Source organism: Plectropomus leopardus, chromosome 11 (genome assembly GCF_008729295.1).
Source record: "Plectropomus leopardus isolate mb chromosome 11, YSFRI_Pleo_2.0, whole genome shotgun sequence".
Classification (NCBI taxonomy): Eukaryota; Metazoa; Chordata; class Actinopteri; order Perciformes; family Serranidae; genus Plectropomus; species Plectropomus leopardus.
In genome coordinates this window covers 15,759,073-15,780,015 of record NC_056473.1, presented here as the reverse complement: position 1 = coordinate 15,780,015, position 20,943 = coordinate 15,759,073, and the positions used below count along the sequence as shown (strand labels likewise).

The following is a 20,943-nucleotide window of genomic DNA, read 5'->3' as shown; positions in this document are numbered from 1 at the left end:
TCTTTAACTTTAATCTCTTTCTCTTTCTTCCTCCTCACCTCTTCCTCCATTCTTTTTCTCTCTGTCTCAATCTTAATTTTCTCCCCATCCCTTTTCCTCTTGTCGTTCTCATCCTTCATTCTTCTCTCCTCCTCTTTCCTCATCCTCTTTTCCTCTTCCTCTTTTTTAAGTTTCATTTCTTCTATCTTTCTTTTTTCCTCTTTCTTCCTCATCATCTCGTCCTCTATTCTTCTCTTCTCTGCCTCTATCTTAATTTTCTCCTCTTCCCCTCTCCTCTTGTCCTCCTCATCTTTAATTCTCTTCTGCTCCTCTTCTCTCTTCCTCCTTTCCTCCTCCTCTTTTTTAAGTTTAATTTCTTCTGTCCTTCTCTCCTCCTCTTTCTTCCTCCTCACTTTTTGCTCAGTTCTTTTCCTCTCTGCCTCCATCTTTGTTTTCTCCTCTTCCCTTCTCCTCTTGTCCTCTTCATCCTTTATCCTCTTCTGCTCCTCTTCTCTCATCCTTCTCTCCTCCACCACTCGTCTCTTTAAGTTGCTGATCAGTTCCTAATGGGCAAAAATAAAGCACGTTGTCCCAGTTCATTAGAAAAATTTAATTAATTTTAATTTTAAGTACATAAAACAATAAACATGTAAATTGCAAACAGTCAAAAGCCTAAAAACCTGAAGAGAAATACGGAACTATAAACACTGAATGTAGTTTATAATAATCTGGTATTTAAAGTCAATGGACCTCTGATTTGAGGAGTGGAACATCCCCCTAAAATAGCTCATGTTTTCTTCATACTCTCATTGTCATTGAAATAACAATGAATTCAGATAATTAACTTTGCTTAGGAGTGTCAGTGTTGAACTGAATAAATAACCAGGGACAGTTTCCACACCCAGTGGTGTTTCTCTAGGTTGAACATCTGGTGAAAACTGCAACAGGCCGATATCTGCATACCTGCTGAAGCAGCAGCTCCTGTTCAAGTTTCTCCTGAGCTCTCTTCCCCATCAATTCAAGTTCCCTCTGATGGAGCTGGATACAGAGAGCAGTAATATAGAAATAGTGATAGTGACATACATTATAACATTTTACAATTTTCTGTGCACATCATATTTGTCACATTGTCACATTGACTTGCCATCTGAGTGACTCACCTTTTCTGTCTCCATTATCTTCTTCAGCTCCTCCTGGAAGTCTCTTTCTATTTGTCTCCTTTGCTCTTCTCTTTTCATCTCCTCACAGTGTCGTTGCTCTCTCTCTGTCTCGTATTCCAATGCCAACTGCTTCTCGCTGTCCGTATACTCATCTGTGACAAGTACAAATTTTAAGTCCAGTAAGCAAGGAGGAAAATCATGCACTTGTGCCATTGTAGGTTTTAATCTAGCTCATTTTAAGCATGTCTTCTCTGTCACCCTTCAGGTCACACAATGCAGTGAAAAAACTTTCTTAAAGATAATGCAATCTCAAAACTTCAAATGAGTGCAGCACTTGGGCAATTCAGAAAGAATATACTGAATGTCATTCTTTCAAATTTCTTTAAAACTAAACTGGTGGTGCAGCAGCTATAGTCTGTTAACATGTTAAATCTGTAATTCTAGTCAGTGCATTTTCATCTGCTTAAAGACATATTTATAAACACAATGCCAAAAAGGTTCATTAGCATCATCAAAGTTTTAACCACTTCAGGAAATTATAAATTTAAGGCTTGCCTTTTTTAAAAATGTAATACTATAGTCTGTTCAAAATATGGTATTGTGTACGTCTTCACCATTACTGTACCACATTGCAGTCATTAGTGAGAACAAAAATAAGTCAACAGTGACCTCTTGTGGATAGCTGATATATTACCAATGATGTTTCAGTAAATTGTCAGACCTGCAAGGCCTCAACGGTGCAATAAAAAACAAACAGAGAGGAAGGAGTTGTAATTTAGTGTCAACGTCCATCACACCTGTGCAGTTAACTACAGTATTCGGCATGTCGTGCTAAGTTTGTTCACTTTGAATTCATATTGTGCTGTCACTCTGACATAAGATCATGCGTACCAAAACAATAATGTTCTTCATGAAATATTCTTTTTATAGTTTACAAGAGTTGCCCAAAAAGTCATACTTTCACCTGGGAAATATGCACACTAAAATGATTATTTAAAGATAACTAATATAATAATCTACTGTGTCTAAAATATAGCAGCAGCATATTTTTTTCAGTTTACAAAATTTCATTAGATTTAGTTTGAATATGAGACTTAGGTTTAAACAGTGCTGAAACAAGCATTTCCTCTTTAGTTTTCAAAACATATACCGTACCCTCACTGTTGGGACACACTGACACACTGAGAGTGAAAAGTGCTTCTGTCTCTGTGGGTGCAGGAAGAAGGAAGGTGTCAGTGGATGTGTTGTTCTCCTTGTTTTCTGTGTCACAAATGACCTGTATCAGGAAAAACATAACTTTAGAGTGTTTTGCCGTAACTTATGTTCTTTGGATGCATCACATAGTAAAGACTAGAGACTAGATTGTAAGGAGAGATGTTTACCCGGTCATTCCCTTTTATCACGTCCTTATCCAGTTCAAATGGCAAGTTCATCATGTCCTCTGTGTGATGTGATGCAGGGAACTCTGTGATGCATTTAAAAGAAAACACATCAACCATGGAAAACAGTCTTAGCCCTAACATAATTTGGAGATCTACCAAGAAATACAGAATAGTAAACTAAGATAATTATTAAAGTGGCCCAGTTAGTTTGGAAATTAAGCAACCATTTTCCCAACCTTAAGAGCTGATTCCATGCCCTTTTTGCTACAGAGAAGTAGTGCCTCTCTAAACATAATGTTGCATTGTGCTTATGCAATTTACCTTCAAATTCGTCAAGGATGAGCTTCTCACAAACTTCTGCTCTACTTTTAGAGGTTTCAAAGTAGCTGCGCAGAGATGGGGGAATATCTGAGTCCTGTTGACAGAAAGTTGGTTTGTTAGTTTGTTCTCAAAACAAAATCTGCATTTTATTGTTGATTTAATTTTAAGGTTAATGTTAAGTCTTGTAGGCTAAGTGTCCAAATGTGTATTTTTATCAAATTTGTGAAAACAAAGTGAAGCACCTTTTTAAGGTAATTTTCTTGTTTGTTTTGTATTTTACTTTTTTTCTCATTTATTATTATCGGGTAATTTTCTTAAAAATTTTGAGTAATTTGTTGCTAGTTTTTGGGCCATTTCTTGTTACGTTGCTTATTGCTTTCTTTCCACGTTTTCAAGGAAATCAAGCCAATTTGCTCGGGTATTAACGGGATAATTTTTGTCTTCCGGATTAATCTTATTGATTGTTTAGGGGTTCATTTATACATATACATACCAAAAATTTATAGCAAGCATGCAGCTACGACAGCTTCCGCGTGAGGAAGTTAGCTTTCAACTTTCACCTTTCACCTGTGACTTTTTGGCCCTCAGCCAGGTGAAACGCTGAATACCCAAATACTTGAACATAAAACATTTTTTTTAAACAAAAACATAAAGCATACCATGGAAATATGTTAAAAATAGCCTAAAAGCCGACGTTCAGCCCTGTGAGAGTTGACAGCAAGTAAGCTAGCTGTTATTAGCTACGTTTAGCTTGCTGTCAGTATCACCTGTTTAATTCACAGTTCATTAAATCATGTATTTGCAGCGTCTTGGCCTCACCAGGACGTTGACGTTACTCACCTCTTTTTCGTGAAAAGAAAAAGTCTCCTGTTCATCGTTTGTTTCATCTGAGATGACTTGATTGTTTGGCTCCACCATAATTGTGTCAAATATCTCATCCATTTTAAAACGTCAGCGACTCACTGGCATTTAACTTTTGGATTTACTTGCCACCATTCGTCGTCAAAAAGTTATCTTAAGTTGTTAGTTGTCGAAAATACCCATATTTGACGTTTATCTCAACTATATGTAGTTAAATACAACATGCTCTAACATACAACACAAGTCACATTCGCGTCTACAAGGTACTTGAATCTCTATGGCAACGCCACTGCCAAGTACGGAATCTCTCGAGGGACAAACCGTACAAAAGGCGAAACAAAAATTTAAGTGTTCTTGCAACGTATTTCAGCAAAATATTAACATTTATTTCAGTTACATTTTATTTAAACTTATGGATATTCTTTTTTACATGTTTTTAGTTCTTGCATTTGTACGTTAAAGTCATTAATGAAATAAAACTTTGCTATAGTTATATTTCGTGTTTATATGATATTCTACAATCAGTGTTGTTGAATTGTTCTCTGTTTTGTTGTTGGTTCATTATTGATTGGATGAGTGGAAAGGGAAATATTCAAGCTCTTTAGTTGTTCCCGGATCACGCCCAGGGGGAGAGAGGATCATAAAATGAAACCCGCTAAGATGAATCAAGATAATTCAAGTATAGGCAAAAGCATGGGTGGATTATGAGACAATGGATCCCTGGTCTCATTTATGCAAAGGGACCTACCATCTCTGCTGCATGGGAGAGACAGAAACTGTGTTTGATTTGCGTGTCCTTGTAGTTTTTATGCACCTTTTTAAGGCTTTGTTTCACTTTGGGGTTATTTTGTGACTCCTAGTGATAGTTTTGTGTTTCTTTGTGGTAATTTTGTGCCTTTTTTAGTCGTTTTGTGTCGTTTTGTAGTCTCTTTTCATGTCCTTGTTTTTGGGTCTTTTTGTGGTCATTTGGGTCTCTTTGAGATAATTCTGTGTTATCAAGGTAATTTTATGTATTTTTATGGTCTTTTTGTTGCTTTGTAATCGTTTTGTGTCTTCCTAGATACAGTTTATGTCTTTTTTCTTTGTGTTTATGTTCTTTTGACAGTTATTTTGCTCATCTCTGTGGTCATTTTGTGTCTCTTTGTAAAAAAAAAATGGCTCTTCCTAGTCTGCGTGTGTTCATTTGAGTGACTTTTGCTGTTTGAAACAGTTGGCCCCCCAGGTAGGCCCCCAGGTGCATTTAGTAATCCATCCATGGGTAAAAGCTACTAATATATTACCAACTGAAAAATACAATTGCAAAAGGCTACAAGGATTTCAACTGAAAATAATAAGGAGGGCTAATTAGCAAATTAGTTGTAAATAATACAAAGATTACAGGTGGACATCCTATACAGCCCAATTTATCAAACACAGTACCAGTTAGATCTTTACAAATGAAAAGATAGCCATTATTCTCCTACCAACATTATATAAATTTCCACACTTAGCCACTAGTGGCACATTTTTGGAATAATGAGCAACTTGAGAACAGTAAAGTCGTTTGGTTACAATGCTGCGTAGTGTAAATGAAATGTGGTGTCACTGACTTGTGTGGGCATTTTGGGCATCCAGCGAGAAGGGGTCAGTGAGCCTAAGACCTTGTAGGTGAATCACAGGACCAGAAGAACAAAAAACGTGTTCGACTGTGAACAATGCACACTTTTTCCATGGCATTTCTGATCACAAAGCCCAGTTCCTCTCTCCCGTGGTGAAGTCTCTCTTGCTGTACTCCTTCCCTTTGAGGAGATTCCAGTGGCCCACACAGGTTTTCCCATACACATTCCCCAGGGCTTTCTAAAATGAACCCAGTCTCCTTCCTCAAAGTTTCAAAGAAGAACAGCATGTTCTCCATCCCAAACTGTTTGCTCCGGAGACACACTAAGGCCTGTTCTCATCTCTCGTGACGCTCCAGGACGAAAACAAAACAACAGAATGGCGCCACATCAGACTAATTTTTTCCTTCAAAGGCTAAAACTGAATTCCACAACGACAATGAAAGGCACCACATCTACAACACTTATGTGGCCGACAAGGTCAACACCATCAGAATCTTCTCAGGTCCGGCACAGCAATGCTTTCATAAAGGTCATTACGGGTCAGAGCACAACTTCAGTTCTGAGGCTGTCGGGCAGAAACAGGACACTTTGGTGCTGCCCCCGTTGTTGGAGTCAAACTGCCTGTCCCTTATGTTTCATTAGGTCCTCTAAGAATCATTGACCAAGTTCAATTGCTCAAAAAGGCTCCATCAGCAAGCCTTGTCCACTCCGATTAGGGCCAGGCCCTTTGTCAGTGGGCAAGGTGTCCGTCGCTTTTGTCCAAGTGCACAAAACCCAGACAGCAGCCAGACAGGGCCAAGCTGCAGATTTATACAGCAGATTACGCCAGTCAATGGCGGCTCCGGCCCAAACGCAGCAGCGGTTTGGATAGTGGCCGTGTGTTTACACTGTCAAGGGTTTTCTGTTACTCGTCTGTAGCCATTATCTTGGCAGCCAATGGGCCTATCAAGCCTATCATTTCCATCTGGGGGCTTTGACGAAAGAAGGGATTGGAGGGAAAAATTACCACCATCCTAAACTGCCCTTTGACTTTCTCTTACTGGCCATTTTGAATGCACAGGTTTCAAGTCACAGCTTTCTCAAATATGAGATATTAAATATGCATCATATGATTTACAAAATTTTGCATGTGCTGTTGAAGTTAATTTGTCTGATGTGTAGACCTTTATTAATCCATTTACCGTATATAGACAACATGGATTTAACTCCTTCAGAGCCTTATTATGTTCCAAACACAAAAAGGCTGGGGTGGTATCACAGTATTACGGTACACCTATATCAGGGTATTTAGAAATCTCTAAGGTATGTTTTTCAATACAGTCACAAATACAGGTGCTCCTTTCTGTTAAATACATTGTATGGAGTGCACAGCACGCACCACCACAGCAAAGCCTCTGGTCTCTACTGGTGGAACAGGCAGCTGAGTTGAAAAACACTGCGACACCCAGTGGTGAAGGCAAAAGTTACAGGCCTGTAAAAAGCCAGCGTCCTACAACGGCAGTGAGAGAGACCGTAAGAATAATGGCATGTTTTTTCTATCTAACTTGGTGAATTAATGATTTACTTTGACCAAACCAGTGCTGGTGATTGCTGAAACAGTGAACTTACTAACTGGATGACTAGCGAGAGATTCAAATTATTTTGTTTCTGTCGAGTTTGAATGAGGCAATTGAGCCTCATCCATCCTCTGTGATCAAGAGAAAGTTAAACTCTTTACTCTAACTCTAACTTTTTGTGGGTTTCTATTGTGTATTTATTAGTCTTTGAAGCTTAAAGTAAATAGTGCACTCGTGGTCAGAGGTTAGCACCACACACTTATATCATTTACCCCTGTGAAATTTCAGTAAGATATGAACGTGTAAAATATTACATACCACCCATTCCTTTTGCAATGTATGAAGGCAGTGTCCTAATTAACTCGGTGCATTTGGGTGGAGTCAAATGACAGTAATCATAATTGTAGACATCCTAGAAAAGTTACATCCAGTGGAATGTAAAGGGGATAAATGGGTTGTCACAGGAAGCTAAAATGAAAATAACATCTAGAAATATCAATCAAAATACAAAATTGAAGACATATACACCATAAAACTGATGCAAAAAGAGCATAAGATTGGTGCATAAGATTTCACCAGAATGCAGAGAGTTAAGTGTTTGATACTCAAACCCCCCCGGCGCTGGAAAATGGATGATTCCTCTCAATGCACTGAGCCAGATTATAGGCTTCTGAGAGTAAGGCAACTTGTATGTAGACCTGATGGCAGTTAAAACATACGAGTGGCACGTGAGGAGGGGAATTTTTAAGCGAGATAATCCCATACAAATGCTTTTGTAAGCCTAATCACTCTCATGTTGCATTCTTGCAGTCATCTGCTGTCAAATCAAATTAATGCTTGTAAAACCAATATCTGACGTTCTTCATGAAGTCGCTAAGATTTACCTGCACAACATTGTCTCAAATTAGTGAAGTTCAACCAGTTCATCCTAACCGAGATTATTTCTCCTTCAGTGCCGATTCAACAGCAGTGAATCAGTCGGACTTGGACACAGATTTGGACTGCCTTTCAAAGTTATCATTATGCTGCCATTGTGACCTTAGTGCACCTAAATCTGCTTCAAATGACTATGGGATTACTGTAATCAGAATCCCCCATAACAAGCTGGGATAACGGGCTGGGAGTAGTTTGCTCCAGTGACTTACAGTAACACGTCCATAGTTTTTATTCATCACTGAGACACTTCTTTGCAGTTATTTGTTTTGTAAACTCTGTATTAAAAGTTTTACACATCATTTTTAAGATCTAATCTGCGCATTTGCACACATCTTCTTTAACAGTCACATGCTGAGAACAGCATTTCCCTACAGGGCTATCAATGGCAACATTGATAACCACGGGCAAAATGAAGTGTGAGCTCCTTTGTTAACTTCACGAAGGAACCGAAGACTGTATATGTATACAGAATATCTCAAACTGAACTCAATGAGCTGAGCCATAGTTTATGTGAATACACCCACTGTGTTGCACATAATGGCTCTCTGTAAACAAACTTGAGAACACTCACTGCTGGCTTTCTCCGAATAGTTAATGTGACACTTGCTTTTTGACAAAATATGCATAAAAGAGGAAAAATGACATGACATTACGTTGTTTTCCTTTCTAGATGAAGCTCTGATCACTACATGTAGTTTGTAGCATTAAGTTAATCTTTGTAAAAACAGGGGAACTATTGACTCTGAAACAGTGCAGCCATTCATAAGTGTGTGTCTGTTTACTTAGTATTTTCACACACTGTAACATGATGTATACCAAAACGTCAATTTGGTAAATTAGGTACTTGGTATGAAATACTGTCACATAAATATGCCAGTATTAAGCAAGACAGCGTGTGGGAATTTCCACTCTTATTAACTTCTGTATATTAACTTGACATCATCACTGCTAGATGGTTGCTCTTCTGCAACTAACAGCCTTATTTGTAGGTAGAACGTTATCTTAGTTTATGATAAAGGTTTCATATGTTCCAAATCCAGATAAATTTTTTGGGAGATTATATATAATATTTTGTAAATGAATATAATTCTACCCAATGTTGCTTGTTATTAATCAGGAAAACCATGATTGACACGTGTGTAATTCAGCCATTATGTTTCTTCAGGTTGATTCATATCACTGTAGATGCCCATTCTGTTAGCAACATAGGGCTCTGATTTCACTGACTGGTCATTAAATTTACTACATGTGATATAAAAGTAATTGCTACTCTGTTGCTGCTGCTACACAGCAGGGTGGGCAGAGAGCTGATCGCTAGTGATCTGCGCGTTGGAATTATTTTTATGCCAACTCTTTAAGAGCCAACATTGCGCATTACAGTGTAAAAAATGTTCAAATTTAGAGAAGAATAGAGACAGGACTGCTCACTGCATTGCTTTCCAAGGTGTGTGTCTGTTTGAGAGAGCAAGAGTAAGAGGGAAAGCAAGAGGGAGAGAGAGAGACAGAGAAAGAGAGAGAGGAAGAGCGGGTGGAAGGTGCAATATTGTACACAGTGTTTTTGTAAATTATTGATCATTCTCAACGCTGCTTTTTCACTCTTTGACACTGTACAGTGCAAGGAAGTGGAAATATATTTTAATAATTAATATGTGCCATTTTTTTTAATCAATGGCAACAAATATTGGATTAGAAAATACAATATTTACCTGAATTAATATGACTTCTATTATAAACCATATCCACTTCCGGTCTTCTATTCACATACAGATACAGAGAAAGCTAATTTTCTAGACTGAACAAATACAGAGACAGACATGGATCATTTTTGTGGGTGAAACAGATAAAGACAATGACATCTCAGCACAGCTCTATTTCATATACAGTGTTTGAGGTTTTTTCAATATGTTTTAAATGCAGTCTTGAAATTAAAGTATAGCTATAATGAAAGTTGGAGTGACCTGCATCTCTCTAAAGTACCTCAGGATGAAATTTTCAACATTCAAATCAGTGAAATTACTGTCTCATACTGACATCTGATAAGTCATTATGATTTCCAACATTCATTATGCTATCATGCATGGAAACACCCACCCACGTGGTGCGTAAGAGGGATAAAACAGACCATATAGAGAGCAGCTGGCCCAGGTCTGGTGTTGGAGCCGTGATGTACTCTGTTGGGTCCCATGACTTGTTCTTGGCCTCGTGTCAGGACAGTTCCTAGTGAGAGAGGAGAGGAGGCTTTGCTGCAGTTAATCCTCTCTTTGATAAAGCATCTCCACCTCCAGCCAGTGAGCACCAGAGGTGAGCCTGAGCCACATTACTGCCATTACGTTGTTGAAAATGAGCCAGGCGCATGTGGACTTGGAAGTCACTACATATCACATCGTGTCCTGGTGGCTGTAGAGCTTGGCAACAATTTAGTATCATAGTTTATTGCTTCTCTGTCATGCAGTAAAATTTTCATACAAAAGATATATGGCTCGCACTTCATGTCCTAATGACTGGGTCCAAATTAAATTTACCCAGATCTGTCAGAGAGTGGGAACTGAAAATTATAAGAAACTGGTATAATTTTTGCAATATAACAGAACTTTGTCCTGTTAAACAACGTGATTTGAGTATAATATATTAACTTTGCCCTGCGAACCAGTCAGTGCATACAATTAAAGGGACAGTCCACCCCCAAATCAAAAATACACAAAAACGCATATATTTCCTCCTGACTGTTACGCTGTTTATCAATCGAGATTGTTTTGGTGTGAGTTATCGAGTGTTGGCAGTTAGATGGCACTCAGTTGGTGGTTCTGTGAAACACCATTTTACTGGCCTCAGTGCTTGCATGATTGGCAGTTAGTTTTAACATCATTGGTCCACAGTGTGACATAAGAGCACAGGGACACATGTCTTAGCAGCAGTAGATCAGTAACCACCAGAACATGACCTGTGCCAGGATTAGTGCCCAACAGTTGCACTAACTGTATGGTACATGAGGTGGCAGGATGTTACCTGCAGCTCTTTGATCAGGTGTTTCACAAAAGAAAAGGAAACGCTTGGAAGCAAAGGCCACAAAAATACCCTTTGGTGAGAGAAAACCCATCCTTGAGTAACCCACAGGACACTCTGACTCAGAAAAGACACAACATGGTGGAAGCAGATAGCATTTATCACTATCTGGTGTTCCCATTCTTATTTCACCCATCCAAACTCCGGTCTTAAGCACTTCTCATGGCCTCGCAGCCTCACTTTGACCCTCATCTTCACCAGAAAAAAAGCACAAAACTGAATCAAGGCTGTTAGTGTGAATGTCACCGCAGCCTCACCGCTGACTGTTTTCTTTTGTTTTATCAGAGCTGGTTTGAGCTGCACTTTGCCTATCAAGCTTTTTCTGTTTTTCAAAGCAGCTCCCAGACAGCACAAGAAATACACATTGTTTCCCCTGGGTGAAAACAGAGCTTTTCAAGACAATAGCATGCAGTCAAGGTCTGTAAGTTAAAGAGTCTAAGATGTTATAAATAGCTAATCAAAATAAAGTTACATCATAGGATTGGATAACAGTTGCAGGATGTTACCTATGTGAGAGTAAATACTGTCTAGTATCAAGAGTAGGGGAGAACAGGGTTGGTTGACACACTTTGTAGTTTAATTTGAATCCCAAAAAACAGTGTTGAAAGGGTACAAAATGTACCCTTTCAATGTGTAATGGTAGCGTAAAGTGCCAGGTCAGGATGGAGTGACCTTACTCTCCTTAAGCTTGTTCTGTTCAAAATATATGGACTGTTAAATACATATTCTGACAACCATCCCCATCATGGGGTTTATTAACTTTTTCATATGTAAAATTATTCATATTTCAAATACAAATTTAATTTTTGGTTGCCTGCTATGAGTGATCAAATCAACTGCTTTTTCAGTCCATTAAATACATTTTGCTGCAATATAACCACTGAAGTGGTGGTGTCAGGATGTTACATTGAGAGCACTGCAAAAGCGGCAGTATTTGGCAACTTATAGAGATAGTTGTATAGTTACTTGGTAACCTTTGACAACATAGGGGTAATTTTGGAGTATACAGTTGGTGATGTTGTTGAACTGTATTGCACTAAAGAGAAATGTTACCGGCCTTGGAATATAAATGGGGTGAAAAAATAGTAATAACAAACACTTATAAGTTTAACATAATACAATTAAACGGAACCACAAACTGCAGCACCAAAATTTACCATAATCAGCACAGCAAAGCAGTCTCAACAAAAACTAAACATTATAACCTTCATAAAGGCAGGGTTTACTGCAGGACTTTTGCATGAGCCTTCATGGGTTTTAGGCATCCAATAAACTGGAAACTGAATGTTTTATTTTCTTAATATCCACATTAACACAATAACAATTTCCTCCATGGAAATATGTGGATGACAGATGTTTCCTCAGAATTATTTTTTCCAAAGGCGCAGGTGTGAAGAATCAGGTGCAGCATCAAATCCCTGATTCATCCTTTCATGCCAGCTCTAATTGAGTCCCATTGGCTGACAGTGAAAACCAATATGCCTTAACTTTCCATCAGAGGTCTGGCAGGGGTAAACTTGTGACGGCCGGATGGCGTCATGTTACTAAAGTCAGGGTCAGTTCATGAAGAATTCAACAGGTAGGCAAGGTAAGCCGCCATCTGTGACCGGCTCCGTGTTTACCATCGCAAAATCAAAACAGCAGCACAGAGTGCAGAACGGCAGGTACTTAGCAGTCAAAATAAAAATCAATCGTTCGTTTCATTCCTTTTTCAAAACAAGGGCCAAAAAAGTTATATTGGTTATCGTTCAAAACAAACATCCACTTCACAATGTGGAGAAATATTTCGGTTTATGAGACACAAAATGAGGAAATGAGAAAAATAACATTTCTACTTGCCATCACTTGCTTCTCTTTTTTTTTAATATGTAACATTAGGTTCTTATGCCACAGTGTGCACTCATGTAATGCACAAGCTCCATCTGAGACAGCTGTTTTGTAGATGGTTGGAAAAGAACTGCTAATTAATAATTGTAATAAAGAAAATGAGGAGGCCATACTGGAGATGAGTCAGAGAAACGGTCACATTGTAGTGAGGGTAACAAAGGACTCATTAAAACGTTTAAATGAATATATCAAGACAATTAATTTGAGATGTGGAGACAATGAAATCCATATGATTCGCATTCTTGTCATAAAGAGGGTCATTCAGAATGAGTCTGTGCTGTTTGGAATGTCCCTTCTGTCTGTGGGGACAAATGGACACAAACCATGCATAGCGTTAGTCACTCTTAGATCTTTTCCTCTGGCCATTTTGATGTAAAATCATCATTAATTCAGCATTTTGATTCAGGTCACAGATGATAACATCATAAATGTTATTGCTTAATATTGGCTGATTTTTTAGTCTGGCAGTCCACTGCTGCCACATGAACATAACATATAGTCTGATCAGTAATCCCATAAATAAATTTACCCCAGACAATCCTCAAGGTCCTTCCAGTGAAGTGATCTTATCCAACTTCACACATGGCTGTCATGCAACACGCCACACAGTCTGTCTCATGAGCATAGTCAGCTTATCATACTCCATGAAGAAGGGCGTATTCTTCTGGACAGACAGTGACATATCACTTCCTCGAAAAATGAGCTGATTCATATACAGACACAGAAACATACGTCATCTTATTACCAGGAAAATCACTTACATAATACATGCTTGTCGTATTATCATAGCAACTATTATCAAATCTGTAAGAGTGTAACCCTCAGAAAACTAAAACAAGAGACATTTAAACTCACTGATTTGAAGTATTACATCAGTAAATGTAAATTTCATTTGGTTGGTCTACTGATGACAGAAACACAGTAAAAAAGAAAGAGATTATGAGCCCAACCATTAAGTTGAGATCATCAGATTTAGTCCTGGAAATAAACTTCTGGCATGCTTTCGTACTGCATACTGCAAAGCGAACAGTTAGAAATAAGTGGTGGAGCTCTGGTGAGACCTACACAAACATTTTTACTCCTTTCTGTGTTTTAAAACCTTAAACTGTCTCATTCTTTCAGCCTCAAAACAATAGCTTGACAAGAAGTTTTAAATATAAGTCAGAAACAAAAAACTACTTCATTGTGTTCATACCTCTGTTACTCAATGCAAACAGTAAAAGAAAAAGCGACAAACACCATGCATATACTCCATCGATTCAGCCACCAGAAGAAAATGTTGGTTGTGTACATTTCTGCAGACCACAAATGCATGACATTTGCGCACTTTTTACATAAAATATTTACATAAGGTGAAAGAATATATGTATAGGGAGGAGATAGAGAGGATGATGGATGGTGCTGACAATTCAGTTGTGTTTTAGTGTGTCATTGCTGTGTTTCCATCAACTATTTGGGCTCCAAATGTGGGTGTCCTAACCATGTGTTAGCTACAGTGTTGTCAAAACATAAAGTTTCAACGTATCTGCTACATAGTAACGTGTAAATGTATCAGTGGTTTGCAGAAATGTACAATGCAAACAGTTTTTCTGGCAGTTAGGTTGACTCCACATTCGAAAACAGATTCAAATTGACTTTGAGTATTCCTTGCAAAGGCTTTTTTTGCTAATTTTCAGAGGTTAACCACAACCATCCCTCTTTACTTGCAGCTTTCATCATCAGACATCAGCACACTGTTATCACCTTTCTTATCAGTGACAGTTATTAACTATTTTTGTCTGCAGAACATTGAGCCCCAGCTGATACTGTTAATTTCTTGCAGATTAGACTACAGTAGTTTAGATACAGCAGTGGATTTCAGAACAATCATATAAAATATAATCAGCATAATCATCATCATTTGCTAAATTTTACAGGGTATAACCTTTCATATGCAGTTCAAGTAAGAGATAACAGGAAATAAACTGGGAGAAAGAGATGGAGAATGACATGCAACAAAGGTCCCGGCCAGTTGGGAACCAGGTACGTTAAACGATATGAAATGGTTCTTCACTGGCTGCACAGATTGAGCTGTAAACTGTTCTCTGCCTCTGAAGCCACTCTGCCATCGAGAAATGTTCATAATCATCCAGAGCCGCTACTATCCTATTAGCTAAAGCTGCTGGCTGCTCTTTTCAGCCGCTGCTTTATGACTTGACAAAATCCCTGATCACAAAAACCCTGAATAACTCACAATCACCATAATACATAATGCCATAAATCCTCTGCATCCAACTCCCAGTGGGTCACCAGCTTTGTTGTTCAGCCTCAGCTGCCGATTGATTTCTGTGTGACTCGTCCACTTTAATGAATATACAGAGAGGACAGCCTGCCAGGTGTTCAATTAGCAGCACAGTTACCAGTTATAGGTTTTGGGCTGGTGTAGAAAGTCTCTATTGTGACATTAAGCTACAGACAGGAGCGCACCATCAGGAGAGGCAAACAAGGCAAATGTTTGCCCCCCCCCCCAAAAAAGTGAAAAAAGTGCCCTAATGGGAACTCATATTAGCACATTTTGCAAAAACAACTATAAACCCCCTTAAACTTCACACGAGGGCACTATACAGTGCACCACCACCTCCCCCAAAACATCCTAGATGGGTCTCCTTTGAGTCCGACAGCTGAATACCTTAAGCGCCTCTTCTTCTAAATCACAGCCTCAGTGATGGCTGATCTTGAGTCTCCCAAGGCTAGCTATGGATACCATATCCTCAAAAAAGACAAGAAAAAGGGAATTTAATAGTGCATGAACGGATTTGTTTTCTTTCTTTGTACCAAATATTCATAAATAGCCCTCTGCAGAGTAAGCCATCTTGTGATTAAACATATTATTATATGCTTTTTTGGACTTATTGATAATGTTTAGGCTAATTTAGACTCAGTAGGCTGTGTTACCTTCATTATAAGTCTCAAATATTTTTTGCAGCTTCAGACACATTTTTTAGCTCTTTTGATAGTACAGGCTGCTGACCTCTGCTCCTCCGCCAACATCCTCTTTCATTTCCCTTTTCCCTCTTTCATTTCCCTTTTCCTTGCCTCATTTCACTGAAATGTATTTTTTTCCTTCTCTGTCATACAAAAGTGGATTGTAGTAAATGGAGTCAGAATGTATTAGCCTTTCAATTGTAACAAGCAATTAATGTAAATGTGGTGATTAAGAAGTAGGTATATGGATGTTTTTAGCCATCTAGCTGCATGACTCTGGGGACAGGGCACTGTTGGTCAGTCTGTCGGTTCTTCTCTTTAGTCCAGACTGAAATATCTAAACAACTTTTGGATTGCCTTGAAAATCCAAAAATGTGTCAGATACAGACACAATTCACCCTTTAGCATGGATATAAGATGCACTGCGTTTTCAACCAACTCTAAAGCAAACCCAGCAAAGACATTAGTAGATTTTCAGGACAGCAGATGAAGTGCAGAGAGCACGAAAGTCCCACTTAGGGGAATGGGTCCAACAAGCACAGAACTTTGACCCAAGAGACCAGTGTTTGTGTCTCATGTAAAACTAAAAGTCAACATAGAGTTATTTTGCCATGTCAGTTGTTAGTCACAAGAGTCAACCAATGTAACTAGTGTCCATTAGGATCTTTTCTAACACTAACCAAGTAAATTTGTTGCCTAAACCTGACTGCTCATCCCTTGCTTAAAATATACTAACAAAAGGCTACTGCAGGGGATTCTACCCAAACATCAATATACGTAGTAGGAGTAGGAGCGCCGAGTAGCTCAATTGGTAGAGTGGGTGCCCCCTGCACAGAGGCTATGTCCTTGCTGCAGCGGCCGTGGGTTTGATTCCGGTCTTGTGCTGCGTGACATCCCCCCTCTCTCCCTCTTTCATGCTTCAGCCGTCCTGTCCATTAAAGGCTAAAAGCCCCAAAAAATAATCTTTAAAAAAATATGATGAGTGAGTGCGATCATGTTGAACATTCATGGACAAATCTAAAGGCCCAACCACACCACACCCACATCAAGGCACCAACGAAAGCTGACCGTTACATCACCTCAAATTACCTGTGACTGGGACAAAAAGTTGCACATGAACACAAAGACAAAGACTGCAAATGAAGGCCAACCAGCATATATGTTCTTCACCTGGGTGAGAGGAAATAACTATCTATACCAGCAGACAGCGGCCGTTTGTATTCATTATTCAAAAAGGTATAACAGAAGACTGTCATGATGCTGGTTAGCCAGTTAGCACATTGATGACACAATCCAATATTGAAAGAACAAAGCTTGTTAATTGTGCGCCAGTAAACAAAAACACAAACCATCAGGAAACGTTTCTGCTGAAAAGCTCAGTGGCTAAAGAGAAATAATCTCACCTTATATGACAGGTTTGTTTCGATCTCACACCCTTTTGACTTTAGTTATTTGTTTACTTTCCTAACTTCCATATTTCTTCTCGTGTGCAGAGCTGAACTGCCAATGAGCGTGATTTCATTCACTGCTGGGCTTCGCCATCACGAACGCTCACTCAACATGCTGAATTGGCTTAAAAGAAGCAGACAAGGGCCAACATGGGCCAATGGTGCGGGACACACTGCAGCCGCTACGGTGTAACTGACTTTAATGAACCCCTGACTTTTCCTCTTGTGCCATCATCAGGTCAATGTTTTTATATGCCCAGTACTTCAATTTATGATCAAATACCTACAAGACTAATGGCATTCCCTAAGTTGTACTTTATATTGAGTGCCAGTTGGCAAATGTCAATATGCTAAACTAAGATGGCGATAAAGTGTACATTATACCTTCTAAACAGCAGCATGTTAGCATTCTGATTGTTAGCATATTTGGCTTCAGACTCTTATCTTCTTATCTCTTATACATCTCATACAGGTTGTCTAAACACATGTCACCACTGCACACACACACACACACCTACTGCTGATACTATATGACACATATTCCAAGGAGCTTACCACAGAGCGTGACCTGCTAAAACACACTCTGAAAGAGGCAAAGGGCATGGAAAACTACATTTTTACGGTGTTTCTGGTTTTCAACATTAATCCACAGTGCTGCTCCCTGAACAGATGGCGATTATGCAATAATAATACCTCTCTCTGTTTTGATTGGGTGATGGCATGTACCTAAATCTTTCATAAGTAAACAAGCAGCATCAGCCAAACAACATACATATGCATGGATAGAAATGAACATGAGCACTGGTTTTCTATCACTGCTCTCAGGGTTGGTGTGCTGCCCTGCTGATGAGATGGAGGCTATTAGCAGCAATCAATAAGTGCATGACTGAGGCTGGTCTCCCTGAGCTCCTGTACGGAGGAGAAAAATGCATCAAGCAATAAATATCCTGGACATTTTGTACAGTGAGGACAACGGGCTGTGTTCATGTCAGGAGTGCGGAGATATAACGACACAGTCTCAGAGGTACTCCTCATCCTTCAACAGAGGAGAGTTATAAAGAGCAGTGATAAGAGCTATGAACTGGAAGTAATAGGATTTGTGTGAGCATCAAATACACACTCTCACACGCACATTTTGGCCCTGAATAGACCTCCTGACAACTTCTGTGAGAGTTCTATGATGTTGTCCTCAAAGCACCTGAAACACTGTGGGTGGAGATCATAACAGACTCTGGGGCAACTCAGGACAGAAACATGAGTGGGTTTGGTCTCTTCTGACTACACTTGACTTACACCTCAATAATTAGACCAGAAAAAAAGTTCAGGTTTCCAGAGGAAAAAAAGAAGGAATGGTTAATCTGCTCCTCAATGGAAATTGGATTCATCAAAATAAGCAACAAAAGGTTATCCGATTCTCTTATTTTCTGGGAAATCATGCCCTCGTTATTCTACTCGGAAAACATCACTATTTCCGTTACAAAAATTACAGAACAGGCCCAGGTAAAGTATCAAAGGGGTCCCTGGCCTTCAAATGTGCAAAGGGTCACTCAGTTTAATACATAGCTACCAGGTACAAGAGATACAAAGGAACTGCAAAGAAACACAAACTAACTACAAAAATGTGCAAAACAACCAAAAAGGACACAAAGCAACCACAAGGAGATACATGACTACAAAGTGACACAAATAAAACAAAACAGACATCAAATTTAACAACCAAATATGCAAAATTGAGTCAGAGGCACAAAATTACATCAAAGACACAAAATGGATGCAAGGAGACACAAAGTGGCAGGCTAATTACCACACAGTGACAAAAAACAACCAAAGGGAGACACAAAATCACCTCAAAGAGAAACAAAACAAGACACAAAACAAACAAAAAGATGCTCAATTAACTCAAAAGAGAAACAAAACAACCAAAATGAGACACCAAATGACCGCAAGGAGTAAGAAAACCACAAACAGATGCCCAACAAGTACAAAGAGAGGCAAAACCACCATGGTCTGTGTGTCTTGTTTTATACTAGTTTAAGCTATTGCCTTCTTTTGGTAACCAATAACATTTTACAGAGATAAAATGTCTGCGGCTTCCTATTACTTTGCAACATGTTGCTGTTATTAAGGATTTTCAGTTAATGCAAAGAACTAGCAAGAAACTACACTGCGCATCACACCCACTCCAGCACCACCAGTGGACCATAGACCTTTACAAGGGGCCCCCCATGTTCTTGGGCCTGGGTTCAGCTGTACCCTTTGACCCCCGCCCCCTGGCAGCAGGCCTGTGGTTTGCTCCCACATAGGTCCTGGTAGCCCAGGAGCCCATTGTCTCATAATCTGCCCTAACCTTAAAAATTAGGTTGTTTTCGTTGGCAAACTTTTCACTCCCCAAAGAAGAAAACTAATGGTTCAGATTACAGAGTAACAGAGTACTGTTACAAAATCTAGTAGGTGGGAGAACTTATTCCCTAACGTTCACACGAAAAGTAGGTCATCTAAGTTGTGCTCATTTTAACAGAGAGAATTTGGATTCATAGTCCCACTATTGATTCTATCATACTGTTTGTTTTTAATATAATATCAGTCTTTATAATGTCCACACTGCAAGATGAAAGTAGTTAAATCATTGATTCTACAAGCACTGAAACTATGTCTTTGATACTCTATAGTAATTTGTGTTTAATATTACTTTTAATGCTATAATGTTTCAACGAAGTGCCAGCTGCAGTGCTGAAGGAACAGTCAGAGGCGTTACTATAAGTAATAATTCCATGTTTTAAAATATCTCAATATAAGTAAAGGTGCAGAATAATTATCAAAAAAATGCACTTAAAGCATCAAAGTTGAAGTTATTGCTATATTAATAAATAAGATAATATTATTAAGCTATTGATGTAGTAAATACATGTAGGCTGGGCCTAAGTACAAATTACCTCAGAGAAGTAGTAAAGTATAAGTACCAAAGTACAATATATACAATACAATAGTATAATACCATATAGAGCACATAAACATAAACAATACACTTTAGATATTAAAGTGCCTCATAATTTCCCTGATGTTATTTTATAAAATACAAATGGTATAAGGGGCAAGTGGTCTGCCACCTGTGTTCTTTTTTTTAACTATTTATAGATAACTTTTTGGGCCTATAAGATATTTTAGTTATTACGAGTGTTTTTTTTTTAATTGTATATTGTTTAATCTATGTATATGTAGGCTATATCAGTGTAGTATATGTGCTGCATCGCCCTCTGAGAACAAAATTTGCATTGTATGAATCGTCTTTTTTCATTTCAACACAATGCAATTGTTAAAGTAAGGAGAATATTTTATATCTAATTTAATGTCAGATTTTTCACTGACACAAATGTCCACTGCATTACCTAAATATATTTGACATTAACTGTATGGTCTAAGAATAAATTCATGTTTCTTTCTTTCTTTCTTTCTTATGGATTTAGAAAAAAAAGGATTTCCGTCTCCTCTGGGCTGTATGTTAATTTCAACCTCTTTTTTTTTTTTTTTTTTTAATCTCAATATCCACGTTGCGCCGGCGCATTACGCGGAAAACCTCGACCTTGACCAAAACCTCTATTATTACACAAAAGTCCTAAATACAGTCTGTATTCCGGTATGAAAATACATTACGGAGATAAATCTGTGTAATGTACGATTGTATGAATATCCAGTAAAGGAAACGAGCGTTTATAAACAGAGGCACACTGCATTCATCCACGAGCCAGCACCTTTCGGTGTAGTAGTGGCGCGTACCAAGTAGCTAGAAC

At 38.7% G+C, this 20,943-nt stretch overlaps 1 protein-coding gene across 1 annotated transcript; it reads right to left on the bottom strand.

Annotated features, from left to right (window-relative positions):
• Positions 1-34: 34 nt before the first annotated feature.
• Positions 35-3,930, bottom strand: LOC121950131 (capping protein inhibiting regulator of actin dynamics-like). Its single transcript, XM_042496051.1, has 8 exons — positions 3,683-3,930; positions 2,843-2,936; positions 2,522-2,604; positions 2,295-2,415; positions 1,140-1,291; positions 943-1,017; positions 393-542; positions 35-61 (listed from the first exon to the last, which is right to left on the bottom strand). The coding sequence occupies exons 1-8, from the start codon at positions 3,782-3,784 to the stop codon at positions 35-37; spliced, it is 804 nt and encodes a 267-aa protein (XP_042351985.1). The 5' UTR covers positions 3,785-3,930.
• Between the last annotated feature and the right edge of the window lie 17,013 nt (positions 3,931-20,943).

Coding starts and splice junctions, on each gene's coding strand:
- LOC121950131 (XM_042496051.1), bottom strand. CDS start 3,784: ATGGATGAGATATTTGACACAATTATGGTGGAGCCAAACAATCAAGTC. Junction 1,292..2,294: donor AGTGTGTCCCAACAGTGAGG/GTACGGTATATG, acceptor TACTTGTCACAG/ATGAGTATACGGACAGCGAG. Junction 543..942: donor AGGAGCTGCTGCTTCAGCAG/GTATGCAGATAT, acceptor TTTGCCCATTAG/GAACTGATCAGCAACTTAAA.